Source organism: Schistocerca nitens, chromosome 4 (assembly GCF_023898315.1).
Source record: "Schistocerca nitens isolate TAMUIC-IGC-003100 chromosome 4, iqSchNite1.1, whole genome shotgun sequence".
Classification (NCBI taxonomy): domain Eukaryota; kingdom Metazoa; phylum Arthropoda; class Insecta; order Orthoptera; family Acrididae; genus Schistocerca; species Schistocerca nitens.
Window position 1 is genome coordinate 197,968,560 of NC_064617.1, and position 18,873 is coordinate 197,987,432.

General features: G+C 40.2%; 1 protein-coding gene across 1 annotated transcript in view; it reads right to left on the reverse strand.

Annotated features, from left to right (window-relative positions):
• LOC126251979 (uncharacterized) overlaps positions 1-18,873 on the reverse strand; it is a 281,887-nt gene that overhangs the window by 34,672 nt on the left and 228,342 nt on the right. Inside the window, exons 12-13 of the mRNA XM_049952752.1 lie at positions 17,601-17,867; positions 6,801-7,109 (exon numbers count right to left, since the gene is read on the reverse strand). Of these exons, the coding sequence (XP_049808709.1) occupies positions 6,801-7,109; positions 17,601-17,867 (576 nt within the window). The remainder of the gene's footprint in view (positions 1-6,800; positions 7,110-17,600; positions 17,868-18,873) is intronic.

Below are 18,873 nucleotides of genomic sequence, written 5' to 3' on the forward strand. Positions count from 1 at the left end.
GATATAATGAGATTTTGCACACTCTCACTGCACATATTGATACCCATCTTCTATCAAAGGTCAACTGGTTTCCTTAACAACTTGTGGCAGGGTTATATGAGTACTAGTCAGAACAAGTTGTTTTTGTGCATTTTGTGAGCACTTTAAATGAGTTGCATGGTATGAAGTATCACAGATTGTGAGGCTACAGGTGTATTCAATGTCTGAAAGCTCAGGAGTTGAATCCTACTGAAATTTATTATTAACAGTTTGGCATCCAAGTGTTCAAATGACTGCATGTGAGTATAGTCAGTGTGTGATTTTCTCAACACAAGAGCGACTAAAGCTTTAAAACTGGGCTCATTTCATATGAGAAAAATGTACAGACATCTAGCTTCTTGTACCTTGACAGCTACTGCCTTCTGTTGTCAGTTTCCAGAATCACTTTGAAAGAAACAGTAGTGAACAGGAGAGCTGTTGTGGTGACTAAATGACTCAATGTGTGCTTGTGGTGTCATGGTTTCATGCATGTACTTATTAGGTTTTACAGTTTGCTGTGATTCTGCTACAAATGTGACATGTTTCTTGACTTAGCAAGGAATTTTGGAAACTCAAGAGGAAGAATTCAATGATTCTGGATTGGAGGAGAAATATCTAAGTGGAATCACACTAAAGAAAATTCTATTCAGGTAAGCTGCAGTCTGCTATAATTTTTCATCTCTAATATTATCATTAAGTATACTGCTGTATGACTTTAAGTAGTGGTCCTCTCATACCAACATCTGATTTTGAGCATGAGTTTATTTTCTAGACTGATGTGTCTAATTCAAGCCATGTTACTTAGTTTAGAATGGTATCCTGTGATCAGAGAACATTATCACCTGCCAAAATTAAATATTCAGTTTATGTGCTGGAGACCTTGGCTGTCTTGTTTGGCCATGAAAAATTTAAATTCTATCTTGAAAACAAATAATTGAAGACTTTGACCTGGGTATTGGCCATGCCACATAAAATGGATATGATTTCCCACTGGGCTGCCAGGGTTTCTGCTTCTCAGTGTCCAAGTTATGCATATTAGGGTTACTGACAACAAAGCTGTGGATATTCTTGATTGTTTGCTTCAGTGTGAGCCACAAATAATTGAAAGCTTGCAAGTCAGCCAGGAATGTGCGTGTTTCTACAGCCTTGAGTGAGATACCATCCTTGTTCGGTGATTTGAGGGAAAAGCAGGTTCTAAATACTTATTTAAGCAAAATCAAACAGCAACTCAATGATGGTCAACAGGTTTCAAGAAATTCTGTTAACAAAGATCTTTTTGCTGCCATACTCACCAAGATGACAAATTGAAGATTTGTAAGACACCAAATGTCCCCATACAGTGATTAGGGGAAACACTTAAAAACAGCTGGAATCAGTTCCTTACCATCACTGTATGGGGACATTTGAGGTCTTACAAAACCATCATGAAAATTAAGAAACATCTAACTTGTGTTCGTCTGAACATTGTTGGTCAATGTCAGAACTGTAGAGTATGCAACAGGACTTCTTATATTACAGCTTGGAATGGATAGTGTCTTGAAAAGATATAAAGGTCAGATAAATAAAACTCAAAAAGGGGTAAATGTGTGTAGTCAAATCATGCAGGTGACGTGAGGGAATAAAATTAGAAAATGTCACACTGAAAGCAACAGATGAGTTTTAACAGTAAAATAGGTGATGATGGCAGAAGTAAAGAGGATATAAATTACAAATTGGCAATAATAAAAAGAGAAATATGTTAACATTTCGTATAGTTTTACATATTAGGAGGTCCAGTCTTAAATCATTTACCTGGAGTATGGAACTGAAACTTGAACAATAAAAAGAAAAGAAGAGAACAGAAGCTTTTGAAATGTAGTGTTACAGAAGAATGTTGAATATCAGATAGGGAGGACAAATGACCAATGAAGTAGTAGGAATCTGCTGAATTTAGTCAGAGAAAAAATATCTAACAGGCACAGTTTTATCAAACAGTAGGTTGCAGTAGTTATTCAGAAATGAAGAGATCTACACAGGGTTGATTAGTGTGGAGGGCTGCAAAAAGCAGATTTTTAACTGTAGGCAACAGTAGCAACAACTATAAAATTATAAATAATGGCATGCATATTATTAGTTTTGGTAATTTTAGCAGTTCCTCAGTAATAAGACATTTGTCCCAGCATGTTCAATCACCAGGGGGCCATCTGAAATAGGGATGAGAGCAGCACAATAAATGGTAATATATTTACTGACACTCAGAAGTATGAGTCTGGGACTGACAAAGAAACACTACAGGTTATTATTCATAAAACAGTAAAATTTATGCTGAGTATTGTACTCATTTAGGACTAATTATCAAACAGACATGATGTAAAAGTTCATTCCCTTGTTGTAAATACTGATAAAGAAGGATATATATTGGTATGATCATTTCTCCCTAGCTTCTGAATGAAACCAACATTCACTGTCCTCCACCTCTCTACATGAAAACCAACACGCCTATCAACCAGGTGAATCATGTGAAACAGGACTTCATCAACTTGTTGGGATGATGGAAAATGTTATACACTTTCAGGGGAAATTGCTCTCTGCCTCTTTCCATTTATTGAGGGTATGTTTAGTAACACAACCTCTGAATCCATGGTTAGAGTTGCAAATAGCATGGGATGAAGACCAACATGTGCTGGTGGATTGAGACCATGCTGAGAACACAATGGGAGAAAACATCATACATCATAAAGAATGAGAAAATGGTGATCAACATCACAGAGAGTGTCTGCTAGGAGGGGTTTCATCACTACTACTGTGGAACCTAGTGGTGAATTAACTCACCAAAGAGTTGAATACTAGAGGTTCCTTTGCCAAGGATACACAGACAATTTAGTCATTGTAATACTTGATAAATCTGCAAGTATCTTACCATTAGAACAGTGGCACAATGTACTCTGGATGTTGTGTAGAAATGGTGCAGGAAACAAGATCTAATGGTCACTCCCAACATAATTATCCTACTATCATTCACAAGAAAGTATATCCAAGAAATATAGGAATGGTCAGGGAAATGCTGGCTGACTATACGGTAACTTCCAGCTGCTTCAGTAAAGCTTTGAAAATAACAATGGTAAATAGGGAGCAGTGGAAGAATGAACCACAATAACATCTAGTAAACACAGTATGGTTTACTGATGGGTCAAAAACAGATGAAAATGATGGGGCCAGGATATAAGGGGTACAGTCTAGACTAGGGACTACTATCTCTCCTGTGAAGTATTCCAGGCGGAATAATTGAGGGTGAATGGCAAGAATCTGCATAGCTACTACACGGATCATGGCATCTGTATTCATTCCGGCAGCCAAGCAGCTCTGAAATCTCTATCAGACCCTGTAACATCGTTGTAGAATGCCATGAAGCCCTTTTCTGGCTAGGGGAAGCCAGAGGGTAAATGTGCTGTCGGTACCCGGTCACTCAGTAATTAGTGGCAATGAACAAGGTGGTAGGCTGTCCAGGACAGGAGGTGGCCATGGGAACTTCAGAAAACATTTGCACTTAAAGAATCCCCCTATGAGTAGTTATAAGCTGAGTGCACCACACTTAATCTTCCAGTGTGAAGAGACAGAATATTAAGGTCATTAATTCCTGAAGAAGTTGTATCTATTTCTTGAAGCACACTACTGTCTGGCTTTACTAGAATGACATAGATAGAAACCACAAAATGTAGTCAGTCTTGGTGTGGGGAAAAGCTGATTAAGACCACCATTCTTTCATCTCCTTTGGTAAATAAAATAAAATCAAAGTTTACTCTAGAAGTTATAATTCTGTGCATGGTTCATGAATGGCAGAGGTTTGATACTGAAGCATGTTCCTGCCTGGGTGCATGGCTGCCATTAAACAGTGACCAACAATCTAACGGACCAAATAGTTGTAATATACAACCTCTGACAAAAAAGTTCAGTGAATGAAGTCAGAATGGCAATCAGGAAACACTGGCGATTAACCTACGTAGTGGCCAGTATTGACAACCAGCCTCCACTGTAATTCAGTTGAGTATCGTGTGTGTTCCATGTTATACCTGTTGGACAAAGTGCTTGTTTAGTGCATTGATTCTGAACTGAGAACAGGACAGTGAACGAGCAAAGGATCAATTTAAAGTTTTGTTTTAAGCTTGGCAAGGCACCAAAAGAAACACATGCATTGGTGGTACGTGTTTATGGGGATCAAGCACTGTCCATGAAATGTGTATACGTGTGGTTTGCCCATTTCAAGGAGGCCACAAAAATGTTTCTGACAATCCCCTTAACAGACTACTGGTGACCACCGTCAGTGACAAAAACACTGAGAAACTGAGGACATTAATCACGAATGACCGTCGATTAACAATGCTCATGATAATGGATGAACTGCAGATGAACTGTGAATCTTGTGCCACATAGCTTGACTGACAGATAGAAGCAATCATGTTTATAGGCTTCACAGGATCTTGTCAAAATGGTAGCTGTGACACCCAATTTCTTGAGCCATATGTTCACTAAGAATGATACCTGGTTTCTCCACTACAACCCCCCAAAGCATGGAATGGTGTTCTTTGATATCTCCTCATTAGAGGAAGATCATAGCTGAAAAGCCACACATCAGAATTATGCTCATCTCCTTTTTTGATAGTCAAGGCATTATCCATAAGGAATTTCTACCTGAGAGAATGACAATGAATGCTGCATGGTATGTTAAAATTTTTGACCCATTTCATGCATCATCTATGCTGGATATGACCCCAGTACACACAACAAGGTTCCTGGCTTTTTGTTCATGACAACGCTCACCCACACACAGCCATTAATGTCAAAGAGCTCATGGCAAAAGGGGGTGGGGCAACTTGAACATCCACCATACTCACCGGATCTCAATCCTCCAGATTTCTTACTATTCCCTCATCTCAAACTCACTTTGAAAGGAAAGAGATTTGACGATATTCCTGTTTGAACACCATCGCAAAGAAAGACTTGGTACAAAGTTTCCAGGACATGTATTGTAGAGCTCATCAGTGCATAGTAATGAGAGGTGACTAATTTCAAGAACAGTAAGGTTACTGTTGTTCATAGTTCATAGTTAATGTTACAGGACTATTCACCAAACTTTATTGTCAGAGATTGCATGCAGCTCCACACAATATGTTTGACTTGAATGCTTGCTTCACAAATCACATAATTTACAACCATTTCCAAACAATAACTTTTCTGAAATGTGCAAGTGGAAACTTTTTCTGAAACAAATTCTCTCTCTCTTTTTAATACCACATCGTATGCACTTACAGCCATAGAGTACCACTTGTTCATTTGTATGTGAACATGTTTGAGACTTTATCATCCTTCTTCTTCCAACCCTCCTGATGTCAATCTCTGCTAATCCATATCATTTATGCCCCTCTATTCCCAATCCTGATTTCATCCTATTCAATTCTAAGCCCCAGTGCCAGCTCTACAATCTCTCTCAATCCTTACTCAACCATACTTGTTGTTCTTGTTGCTCTGTGTCAATATAGATTCCACTTCCCTTTTTTTACTGTTTCTGATAACAACTCTCTAGGATATAACCCTTCTCCTCTCTCCATCTGCACACGTACCAGCCATCTCCTGTATGCACATCTAAACATTCATACCTGTATGATATTCAACAGAGTCTGCTCCTTTTGTTTATCTCTCACCATTTTATATCTCTTTTCAGTCACACCATTCAACAGAAGTGAGTTTTCTGTCTGGCCCAAATGGGATGCATATCTGAGACAGTGAGTGTGTGGGTATGCAACTAACACTAACTTTCATACAGTTTTTTTTATGTGATGAGCATATTTTCAGGTATAACAACATTTGAATTTAAGGCACATTACAGTATCTGGCATGGGATGAAGCAAAGAATCTTCCATGCAAAATGGAAATGAAGTGCAACTGTATATGTATATTAAATGAACTGATATTGTAGCAAAAAAGCAAAATGTTGCAACTGAACAACTATAAATAATAATATTTTTGTAGAGAAAAGCTGAAACAGCTTAATGTGTGTCTGTGTGTGTTGGAGAGAGAAAAATATAACTAATTAACTAATCAATTCAGAAAATATTTGATTATTTTGACTCTTAAGGATAGAAGATTCATTTCAGCAACAGCAACAGACAAATAACAATGTTCATTATTAATAGCCCTGTCCCATTTCAGTATGCTCCTAACTGTTATTCTTTGACACTTATTAGAGCAATCATGTAATTATTAAAACAAGCAATCAAACTGCCATTACTGTACTTAATATAACTGAGGAAGCTGCAGCATCTTTCATAACAGAATCCTTCCTGTTAATTTTATTGCATCCAGTTATAGCTTGAATATGCATAAATAAACTATAGGCACTGAATGATAGTGACCATTTATACAAGCTACAAATATGTGTCTGACAATTCTGTTATACAAAGTCTTAAATTGTACCAAATCACTGAAGATTCCCCTTCATAATGGGATCTATACAATATGATGAATGAATAACTGAATGAATGAGTTTTTTATTTTGTGATATAATTTGTGAAGAAGTAAAAACACAGGTTTCTTTTCATTGATACTTGTTAGTTTGGGCATATTTGGAATGATCACCTACAGTTTTTTTTTTTTTTTTTTTTTTTTTACTGATTCAACTGTAGAATCTCTCTTTTTGCTATGTGAAATATATCTTACAGATTGTCTTTGAAATGACTGAAACAAAACTGGAATTATATGAAATTTCAATTATCTATACGTAAAATATTTGTGGATTTCATACATACCTTCTTGAGTAATCACGACTGAGGCACTACCTTCTATTCTTTCACCAAGTATAAGAGCTGCACATATCCACTGTCCAATATCTTGTTGTCCAGGTTTGTGGATTTTCAAACCACAGTCTCCATATTGTAGACCAGCGCCATTGTAACTATAATGTTCATAAATAGATGCATCAGTCAATCTGAAGCCTTTCCCATCAGGCCTAACAAAGCGGCAGTACTTCAAGCTATGTCCAGTAGGTACTGAGTGACAAATGAAAGATGCTGAATCACCACTTAGTGTGACTGCTTTATCAGCAAACAGTCTTGATCCTGTAAATTGAATGAAGACAGATATTCAACGATGTGGATACATTGTTCCAGTGCCCAGCACATATATTAAATTTTCATTATGACACCTGTTCACCTGCATCTCCCAATTGTTTCAGTGATTAATGCTCAAACTCAATTTGCTAACATATCCATTCATATGATAATATATAATATATTTACTGAAATTCTTTCAACCATCTTAAAACTAGTGTACAAATCAAAACTTATGGGTACATATTTCATATTTGTAATTTATCTCTTCAGACTTTGCATTGTATTTTGGTTTTGTGTAGATAATTCTCACTTTGGACTATTTTTCAGGGAGCTTCCTTTTATTTGGTACTTTAATCTAGCAGTAGGCTAAACTATTTAATGTCTTACAGAAATCTGTTTATCCAAATAAATTTCACATTCATCGTAAGTTGTGACATTAATGTGAAAGACAAAATTAATTTAATGTCCGAATCAATGTTCAAGTATTGAAATCATGATGTGGAATGTTAGTGGTGAACACTAACAAAATACTTTATAATATTAAAAAAAGGAAAAGTAATACAGTAAATTCACAATTCAGTAATATTAATACTATATTGTCATAAAAATATCAATTATTAAGAAAAAACTATATGCTAAATGTCCTACAGTTTTGTAACTAATGTAAAATTTGTGTCAAATAGCAAAAGTAATTACATTTAATTGAAACAATAATGCATCATAATAAGCTGATTGATAAACAATAATGGAAATTCTAGGACAGAGCAATATTTTCTACTATAGTTATAAAATTATTATTAGCATTTGCTACCTGTGAATCATGAGCTTGATGTATAAGTCAGTATTGATGTTATCTTGTTCTTTGGCTGTTGTCCTGTCTCTTGTTTTGCAACTACTGCAGGATCTTTACTTGTTCTTACCAACAGGTACAACTCTATTTTCCTTCTGATGCAGAACTGTTATTGAAAATTACACACAAAGTAACTGGATATTACTGTGTAAAACCACTCAATTTCAGCTTGGATAATAATGAAAAATATAGTCAACATATTTGCAGACTAATCAAAACTTAAAATCCCATCTGCTTCACATTCAGAACTATGTTATATTCTGTTTTATGGCAGACAAAAATGGTAGTATTTTATATACTGTCATTACTTGTCTTAACAGAAGAATCTCCTGAGGTAAGCGTAGTACAGTAGTTTATTGAGGCCACAGTACTAGGCTTACCACAAGAAAATTCTTCTGCAAAATTAGTCAGTAAAAATAATATTTAAACAGATAATTAAAGAAAGCAAGACTATCTAAACTATTTGACTATTGTAACAATGTATTCATTCAATTTCATATGAATGTTTGTATGCACACTTAGGATGTTCAAAAAAACCCTATTCTTACATTCACATATCATTACATTTAATCTTTAGTGATAACTAACAATAAAACTCCACTTGAGCTGAAATTTGGTATGCGCATCCATAATATAAGACTCAAGAATAAATTCCACATTGATTTTGAATCCTTACCTCAAGTTTAGAAATAAGTACTCTTTTCTGATGCTGAAGCCTTTAGCAACCTGCTCACAACCAAACCACTAACCATTCCAGACAAGGTTCTCACTACAATTGGGCCTTAGTGCTCAGAGATAACAAAGGCTGTGTGTGTGTGTGTGTGTGTGTGTGTGTGTGTGTGTGTTTTCTAAATGTGAGGAAGAACTTTGTCTGCTAACTTAATCTACTTTTAAATGTACCTGTTTGCCACTCAGGGCCTTCTCTATGTGATGAGTATCTATATTAATTAATAGTATCTATATTAATTAATAGTTTTTTCTCTTTTTTAGGAACATTAGAGACCACATCAGGGAACTGTTAGGCATTTCTGGAAGCATATTTTGATGCCCAAAATTACTGCATTCTTTCTGTAGCTGCCTGTATTCTCCCTACTGTTCAGCCACCGCTCTACTTTTGCTCACTATGGAAGCCTTTAAAGCTGTTGATCAGTGATCTGTTCTTTGATCAGTTACAGATTCTGCCTTATTCACTTCACTGCCCTTGAGGTCCTTCCTTTCTTCCTTGAGCTATTTATCAGAAACTTTTAGTTTGAATTCCAATGCCTTAAGAACCTGCTTTGTTAGTCAAGTTGAATCCATCCTGAACAGATGTCCATAGAATTTCCGTTGTCATTTCTTTAGTCTCTCATTCGTATTGCTGTTATTGCATCCTTTATTTTCCATATGTACAGAGTGTTAGAAAGTTATTCCATATTTCCGGATGTGGTAATATGGACAAAAACAAGAAAAAATGTCCATTAAACATGGGCATACCAAAACAGCTATGAGCATTTGTTCATGTTTGCTACTATGAAATGTGTCTTCTACTGCAAACTGTTTGGTATTACCAGAAACCTATAGAATGCAGTAAACAAATGAGAAAACATTATTCTATTACTGTGAAACATCAGATCTTCTAATGTAATCTGTTTGCTAAATGTATCACCTCCACTTGTGAGCCAACACTAAAGGAGGTGTGCAATATGGTGACCATTGATAGTAAGGCATACTTTTGCCTAGTGTTTTAGGGAATGATGCAGTCTCTGAAAAACTCCAAATTGGTCATGGATGTGCTATCATGCATTGATGACGCATTCCTGTAGTTTATTGATGTCCATCTTATTACATGAATGTTCCTGTAGTGTTTGCGCATTATTAATGAGGTTTACATACACAAAAATGTCAAGTGTCCCCACAACCAAAAATCCAAGGGGTAAAGATTGAAGGAACAAGTTGTCCAATGTATTGAATCTCCATGATCAATACATTGCCCATTAAATGTGTATTTGAAGAGTTCTATGATGTTTAGGAGAAAATGGGCTGATGCTCAATCATGCATGAACCACATCTCCAGCCATTGTTAGAATGGTACCTCCTCTAGCAGGACAGGCAAGTCATTTGATAGGAACTGCTGATTCCTTGCTCTAGTCAATTCAATTTGTTAGGTAGTATGTAAGGTCCTATTAAACTATTGCCTAGAAGTCCTGCACACACATTAGTTGAAAATTGGCACCAATGCCTTGCTTCTTCAACTGCAGTTGAATATCACCCCACACATGTTGGTTATGAACATTGTCAGTCTCATCTTGCCTGAAACCAGCCTAGTCTTTGTCAGTATCTTTGTTGTCAAAAGTGTATCTTCACCACATATCTGCAACCACCATTGGCAAAACTGCTCTCTGGCAGGCAGATCTTGTGATGAAGGGGTTGGACACAGTGTATGTGATATGGTTATAGCAACTGTTCATGCATAATCACCTAGACTAGAGGATGATTAACCCTGAGAGATGCTGAACTTCTATGTACATTAGTTCCAGGATTTTCTTCCACTCATTCTAATACTCACTTCTTCACAACAGAAGTATGAATAGTCCAAGATCTGGCTTGAAGTGACACTGTTGTAGCCAAGGAGACACAGTCTGCTGGAAAATATGGCTGAACAATTGTACACACGGTACCCTATGTTCTGGATATTTTTTAGCATATAGCACATGGGGTTGATGGTTGCTTCCATTTTCCAGATCATAAAGCAGATCATGTCCACCCTTTTGTACAACTTGGCTTCCTTTATGTTGGTAAGTACAAAGATAAAATTACAATTTAATAGCATTTCCCAGACCTATCAAAACACCAGCTAGTTCCATTAGAATTAATATATATGGTTACCCAGTAGTGTGAATACAGTTTACAGTAACAATATTTGAAGATATTTACTGCAATTTGTATCCACGCATGATAACAGAGGAATATGTCCTCATTTAATTACTGCATTCTGTAGGCCATTTGTAACACCAAAGAGATTGCAGTAGAAAAGATATGTTTCATACCATTCTGCCATGTAAACAGGAGATCCCAGGTATGAGTCCTGGTCAGGGCACTCATTTTCAGCTGTCCCCACTGAGGTATATCAACAACACCTGTCAGCAGCTGAGGGTTTCAATTAATTATCATTTATTCTAGAGAAGCTGCACGGTCATCAATGGTATCTGTTCTTTCAAGAACAGTTACTATCTTCATATAAACAAAGGTTTGTTGGTGCTTCAGCAGTTCTGTGGCATGCTCCTCCCAAATGACTTTACTGCCAAGTTGTAATCCAAGAACTGAACACTGTCAATGTCTTTTGTTTGATGGTCTTCATATTTTAGGCAAATACTGAGTGGAAACCTTCTTAGAGTTCTAATCTGCATTTAATCTGTCTCTGCTAAGTTTAATGACTAAGATTTGGCTATGAACAATTTCTTGATATTCATGAAAATTTCATTAACCATTCTGTTTAAAATTGTATTTAATTTACTATTTATTATGATGTTTGCATCACCTGCAAACAAAACAAACTTGGTATCTGGTAATGTTACCAAAGAAAGGTCTGTTATAACCTTTAAGCACTAATAATTTGCGTGGATATGCAAAAGTAGAAACACTAGCGGGTTACATACTACTGACTCCGCATCTGTCATTCGACTGCCGTGCCGTGACATGTGGCCGGCGCCGTTCATAGCCAGGTGGCAATCCCGTGCTCGGCCGAGCTGCGGAGCGCCTCTATCGCCGTGTTCGCATACTAACGTAGCGGCACTTTTGAATGTCGTGGCACTGTCACAACACTTTTCCCCCCTTGAAAAAAAAAAAAAAAACACTCACTTCCTTGGAGACATGGACAGTGCGGAGACATCCATGGCTTCTTGGGAGGCCCCGAGAAGATCCTGCGGAGAAACACGAGAGTATGGTCGAAAATGTCCAGGACGGAAGCTTGCGCATGGAACGTGCCTCCTGGACGAGATGATGGGTGAAAACTCTGGAGCAGCATCCATAGGTGTCGTGGACCTGGGGGTGTGCTCCAGCGAGATGGGTCCCGGAGAAGGCGGCGTCGCGACTGGGGCCGGTTCCGGCGTACTCGGAAGTGGTAGCGACGGCGGCTGCAGCAACACGCCCGGAAGATCGGCAGCAGTGACAGGACTGGCTTCTCGGGCTGGTGGAGATGAAAGAAGGGGTGGTGGCACCGGCGTGGCCACCACTCGTGGGCGCATCTGGTCATAATGGCGAACAACCGTGCCGTCGTCCGTACGTATTTCACAAAGCCGGCGGCCGCGAAGAGCCTGGATCACCCCTGGAATCCATTTAGGGCGAGATCCATACCCCTGTGCCCACATGTCGGCGCCCACCGGGTATTTTCCCGCACTAGGGGACACAGTACAAGGCCTGACAGGGTGAAGCAGGTGCAGTAGAGTGCGCGGTTGGCGGCCATGCAAGAGTTCAGCAGGACTGCGATCACCCAGAGGCGTGAAGCGATAAGAACTCAGAAATTGCAACAGAGCGTCATCTGTGGAAAAATCACTAAGGAATTTTTTCATTTGGCTTTTGAAAGTGGGGACAAGGCGCTCGACCTCCCCATTCGATTGTGGATGGAAGGGCGGTGCTGTAACATGATGAATCCCTTGTCCAGTACAAAAATCATGGAAGGCCTGCGAAGAGAACTGAGGGCCATTGTCCGTGACAATCGTAGATGGAAGACCTTCTAGCGCAAAGATTTTGGACAAAGCCAGCGTCGTTGCTGCAGTGGTGGGTGACGGACATCGAACAACAAACGGAAACTTCGAGAAGGCGTCAATCAACAGTAGCCAATAAGTGCCGAGGAAGGGGCCGGCAAAGTCAGCGTGCACCCGTTCCCACGGCTGCGCCGGATCAGGCCACAGAGAGGGCATAGTACGAGGTGCAGCCAGTTGTTGAATACACTGATCACACGCAGTGACCATGTGGGCGATGTCCGAATCAATACCGGGCCAATAAACGTGCCTGCGGGCCAGGGACTTAGTCCGAGAAATCCCCCAATGGCCTTCATGCAATAGTTTGAGAACAGCTTTGCGAAGAGAGGCTCGCAACATGACCCGTGGAGATGCGCCATCCATGGCCAGAAGAACAACACCCTCACGAACAGACAGACAAAGGCGCAAGGCATGGTAGTTGCGAAGGGGATCCGATGCCCGGCCCTTGGTCCTGTCCGGCCAACCCCGCTGCACAAAACCGATCACCTGACGCAGGACCGGGTCCCGCGCAGTAGCCGATGCGACCTGCGAATCTGTAAGTGGAAAACCCTCGACTGCACGACGTTCTTCCTCATCAATGTGGCAGCAGAGTAGTTCATCTCGATCGAAAACCGGGTCGGGGCCCATCGGCAAACGCAACAACACGTCAGCGTTGGCGTGTTGGGCCGTGGGGCGATAGTGAATCTCATAGTGAAAACGAGACAAGTATAAGGCCCAACGTTGCAGGCGGTGAGCTGCCTTATCTGGAAGTGACGCCGAGGGGCTGAACAGAGAGACCAGCGGCTTGTGGTCAGTGATGAGGTGAAACTTAGAACCATACAAAAAAACGCTGAACTTTTTTAGTGCATAAACAATAGCGAGCGCCTCCTTTTCGATTTGAGAGTAACGCCATTGAGCATCGTTGAGGGTCTTGGAAGTGTAGGCGATGGGTCGTTCCGACCCATCCTCATACCGATGGGCGAGAACAGCCCCTACGCCATACTGTGACGCGTCCGTCGCCAGAACCAAGTGCTGACCCGGACGGAATGTGGCAAGACAAGGCGCCAACTGCAAATGAGCCTTCAGGTGGACAAAAGCCTGCTCACACTCGTCGGACCAACAGAAAGGAACGTTTTTGCATAACAGCTGATGCAGAGGATGAGCCACTGCCGCCGCGGATGGAATGAATTTGTGATAATAAGCAACCTTGCCGAGAAACGCCTGAAGTTCTTTGACTGTAGACGGCTGGGGTAGAGCGGTAATGGCTGCAACGTGCTGTCATAGAGGACGTATACCCTCACGGGACAAGTGGAAACCAAGATACACAATGGAGGGTTGGAAAAACTGTGACTTGTCCAGATTGCACTTCAACCCAGCTGAATGCAGGACCCGAAACAGTGAACGCAAATTGCGAAGGTGCTCCTCAATGGAGGCCCCCGTGACAACAATGTCATCCAGGTAGTTGATGCAGCCGGGAACGGAAGCCGTGAGCTGTTCCAAAAACCGCTGAAAAATGGCTGGTGCACTAGCGACGCCAAATGGTAACCGCTGGTACTGATACAACCCACAAGGAGTGTTGATGACGAGAAATTCCTTGGAAGACGCATCCAATGGCAACTGATGGTACGCCTCCGATAAGTCAAGTTTGGAAAAGAACTGGCCCCCAGCGAGCTTGGTAAATAACTCCTCAGGACGGGGAAGAGGATAAGTGTCAATGAGGCTCTGAGCGTTGACAGTGGCTTTAAAATCACCACACAATCGCAGACTCCCGTTTGGTTTAGAAACCACCACGATGGGCGATGCCCATTCGCTGGAGGTAACAGGAAGGAGAATCCCTGAAGCTGTTAACCTGTCTATCTCAGCCTTGGCAGGCGCACGCAATGCCATCGGAATAGGGCGTGCCCAGAAAAACTTAGGGCGAGCTGTAGGTTTAAGAGTAATGTGGGCTTCAAAATCCTTGGCCCGACCCAGACCAGCAGAGAACAAGGACGAGAATTCAGAACACAATCCATCCAGTTGTTGATACGGAATATCCTCAGATATGAGGTGCACATCATCAATGGAGAACCCGAACAACTGGAAAGCATCATAACCGAACAGGTTTTCCGTGCCCGCATGATCCACCACATAAAACGTGAGGGGCCTAACAACAGACTTGTAGGCAGTGGAAGCATCAAACTGGCCAACGATAGGAATTTTCTGCTTATTATAAGTTCGCAGATTTTGCATAACGGGAGACAAAGGAGGGGAGCCCAACTCCAAATACGTGCGGGAATTAATGAGAGTTACTGCAGAGCCCGTGTCCACTTGCATGCGAATGTCTTTATCCAGAACATGAACAGTAACAAACAACTTATTTGTTTGAGAAAGCACACAGTTAACATCCATGTCCGATGCCTCATCCTCGTCGACAGGAACTTTAGGGGACTGACACACAGAAGCAATGTGGCCTTTCTTCCTACATGAATTACACGTGGCCCAACGTTTTGGACACGCAGCCCTGTCATGCTGGACGAAACAACGTGGACAAGAAGGAAGTGCGGAACGAACCTGCTTCTGTGGTTGCTGTTTTCGCTGCGAGTGTGGTGGCCCAACGCGACGTTGTTGACGCGAGTGAACCGCCGCCACATCATCGTTCCCCTGTGAAACAGGCAAATTGTCAGTGTTGAAAGCGGTCTGTACAGCGCCCACATCACACCACGCGTCTATTTGCGCACCAGCAGCGTGAGACACTTCAAAAGATTGAGCGATGCTGAGAACTTCCGACAATGACGGGTTTGGCAGATGTAAGGCACGTTGCCGAACTTCTTTATCAGGAGCAAGCTGTAGAATAGCGTCCCAAACCATTGAATCAGCATAAGACTCATGATGAGTGTCCGTGACAAACGGACATTTCCTACTCAGACCGTGTAGTTCCGCCGCCCAAGCCCAGTAAGATTGATGGGGCTGTTTACGACACCGGTAGAACGCCACGCGGGCGGCAACGATGTGGGTGTTTTTTCGGTAATAGTTAGACAATAATTCACATATTTCTTGGAAGGACAGAGAGGCAGGTTCCCGCAGAGGGGCTAACTGAGATAGCAGCTGATAGATCTGTGGGGAAATCCAAGATAGAAATAACGACTTACACATAGGAGCGTCGACAATGCTGAAAGCCAAGAAGTGTTGCCGCAAACGTTTCTCATAATCCTCCCAGTCTTCAGCGGCCTCGTCGTAAGGAGGGAACGGAGGCGGAGAAGAGGAAGACAGACGATGAGTAAGCGACGTCGACAACGCCTGAATAGCAGCCGTCAGCTGTGTTTGTTGTGCCTGAATAGCAGCCGTCAGCTGTGTTTGTTGTTCAATGAGCGCTTGCATAAGCTGTTCCATGTCTGCCCCGACACGAACACCCAAGTCCACAACGCAGGAAAAAAAATATCCGACCTCGTCGCCAATATGTTATAACCTTTAAGCACTAATAATTTGCGTGGATATGCAAAAGTAGAAACACTAGCGGGTTACATACTACTGACTCCGCATCTGTCATTCGACTGCCGTGCCGTGACATGCGGCCGGCGCCATTCATAGCCAGGTGGCACTCCCGAGCTCGGCCGAGCTGCGGAGCGCCTCTATCGCCGTGTTCACGTACTAACGTAGCGGCACTTTTGAATGTCGTGGCACTGTCACAACAAGGTCATTAACAAAAAGTAACAGCCATAAGATGGAAGCTTGTGGGGCACCATATGTAATCAGTTTCTAGCTGGATGATAACTGATGGCTTACTACAGAACTCTTTTCCATTCACAGCTTTTGTTTCCAGTCAGAGAGATATGGTCTGAACCATGTTTCACCAATTGCTGTTATCCCATAACATTCTAATTTACTGAAAAGAATACTGTGATTTACAGATTCAGATGCCTTTGACAGTCCACAGAGTATGCCAGTAGATTGTAATTACCTATCTAATCAATTTACTACACTTTTGCTATGTCTGTAAATTTCTGTCTCAAACCAGAATCCTGTAGTAATTTGAACTGTGACTTTGACAATATGTTACTTGTTGTCAGACAGTGTAGAAGCCAATTGTATAATACCTTACCTAAAATTGTTGAGAATTCTATCAAAAGTGAGACTGGATAGAAATTTGACAGCATTTCTTTATGTTCTTTCTAAAACAAAGGCCTAACGTTAGTGTATTTCAACCATTCATGAAATTTTCCACTGATAAGTGACTGGTTATACAAATAACTTAATATGTTACTAAACTCAGAAGCACATTTTTTAATGAGGTTTGCTAATATTTGATCATAACCACTAGAATTGTTTGATTTTAAAGATTTTACAGTAGGCTATAATTGTCCTGTTGTAGTGAGGATCATATTCATATTAATGAAGTTATTTGTAATGACTGGTTTAAGGTATTCCATGACAGCATCTACTGAACCTGACAACCTATTATTTTCAGTAGTAGTTATGAAATGCTTGTTGGAAAGTTTTGCCAGTCTGCACCCACTTAATGCTATCTGCTCCTGTTTATCTGTGGTTCTAACACTCTCCTTCTCCACTATATCCAATCATGTTTTCTGTTTTGTTGCCTGGTGTCACTAATCTTTTTCACATTTTTCAATATGTCTTGTAATTAACTATAAAATCATCAGAACTGCTTCTGAGTGACATATACTGTTCCTTTTTTGTGTTAGAAGATACCTTTATCACTTGAGAAATCAATTGTCTTTTTCGGGGGGAAACAACTTTCAAATTAGGTGAAGACTTTATTAATAAAAGTGTTGCACTTTTCATTCATGACATACACACTGAATATATCATTCTAGTTCAAGTCTTTCAGGAGTTCCCTAAAATGAGGTTTGGCTTTCTGACTACCCTCCTGAATGCAGACAGTACATTTTCTATTCTGATCAGTATTAACAGAAAGAGCTCATATGGACATACCTGTAACAGTGACATCAATGTAAATGACTTTCTCTTCATTTGGTAGGCCAAGATGGCATTCCCATGGACCAGCATCTTCCATATTTGCAATAGTTACTGCCATACAACTTCCTGACAGCAGGTCAGTATTTGCATTCACTCTGGTTCCATTGGGGTGCCTTATCCAACAGTAACTTAAACTGTGGTCAGCTTGACATGATACAAATAGCTCAGACCCAACCAAAACAATTTCTTTTCGCCTGTCAGTTTTCAGTTCTTTTATTTCATCTGAAGAAGATAAGTTAGGATGTTAACTGAAGTATATCATGAGACACATATATGACAGATACCTAATTACTTACATTAATCTCATACATTATCAGATACCTTCTGTTTTTATATTTTGAAGATCCTGTTATGAAGGAGAACATTCAGTATTATGAAATGAATCAAGGTACAGATTAACAAAGACAAACAATAGTTAGTAATTAATGCTACACTCTGTTTTAATTACCAACTTCTGATAAGATGCATATATCACTTGTAAGAAACACACCAAATTTAATGGGAAACGTAGTACTAACAAAAATGTTGCTACTTTCTGAATTGTGCTATGTAACTGCCATTTTGTCAGCTTAATATTTACCTGAGAATATTGAAATTTGTTAAGTAATAACAGTTACAAATGTGCTTCAAGAATAGCGCCCTGTCCACAGCTACATGTAATGCTCATGTGATGAGAACTGTATAACTTGTGCAGTTGTAGTGTGATGTATTTTTATGGGTACTCTTATCTAAATAAGCAGCTCATGCATCATTTATTGGACAAGTCACCTTATATTCAAGGTAGGTACATAAATACAGATAAAGGTTATTTGACAATATGTATAACAGGCTGGTCATACAATTTTCACTTCCATGCATTAATACATGTTAATATAATAACACAAAAGTTGGAAGCTATGCACAAACTGTCTACAGTAAGAAGTATCATGGCTGGAACACTGATAGAGACAGGTAAGGGCTCTGGAAGGAATGACTAGAATACTTGGTAACTTAAAAAGTGTCCTGTAAAATGTCTGCTGTTCAGTCACCACCTTGGATATGCAGCTATTATCATTGAGATTTGGTCTTTGATTAGTATCCTTGTGTTATCAGCATACATTTCAATGTTTGAACAATTCTTTACATTCACTGAAAGGAATCAGCAGAATGGAATACCATTGGTGTAGTTTGTCAATCTGATCATCTGCATTCTGTTATGGAGATAAGACACAATCCGTGAAAAAGTATG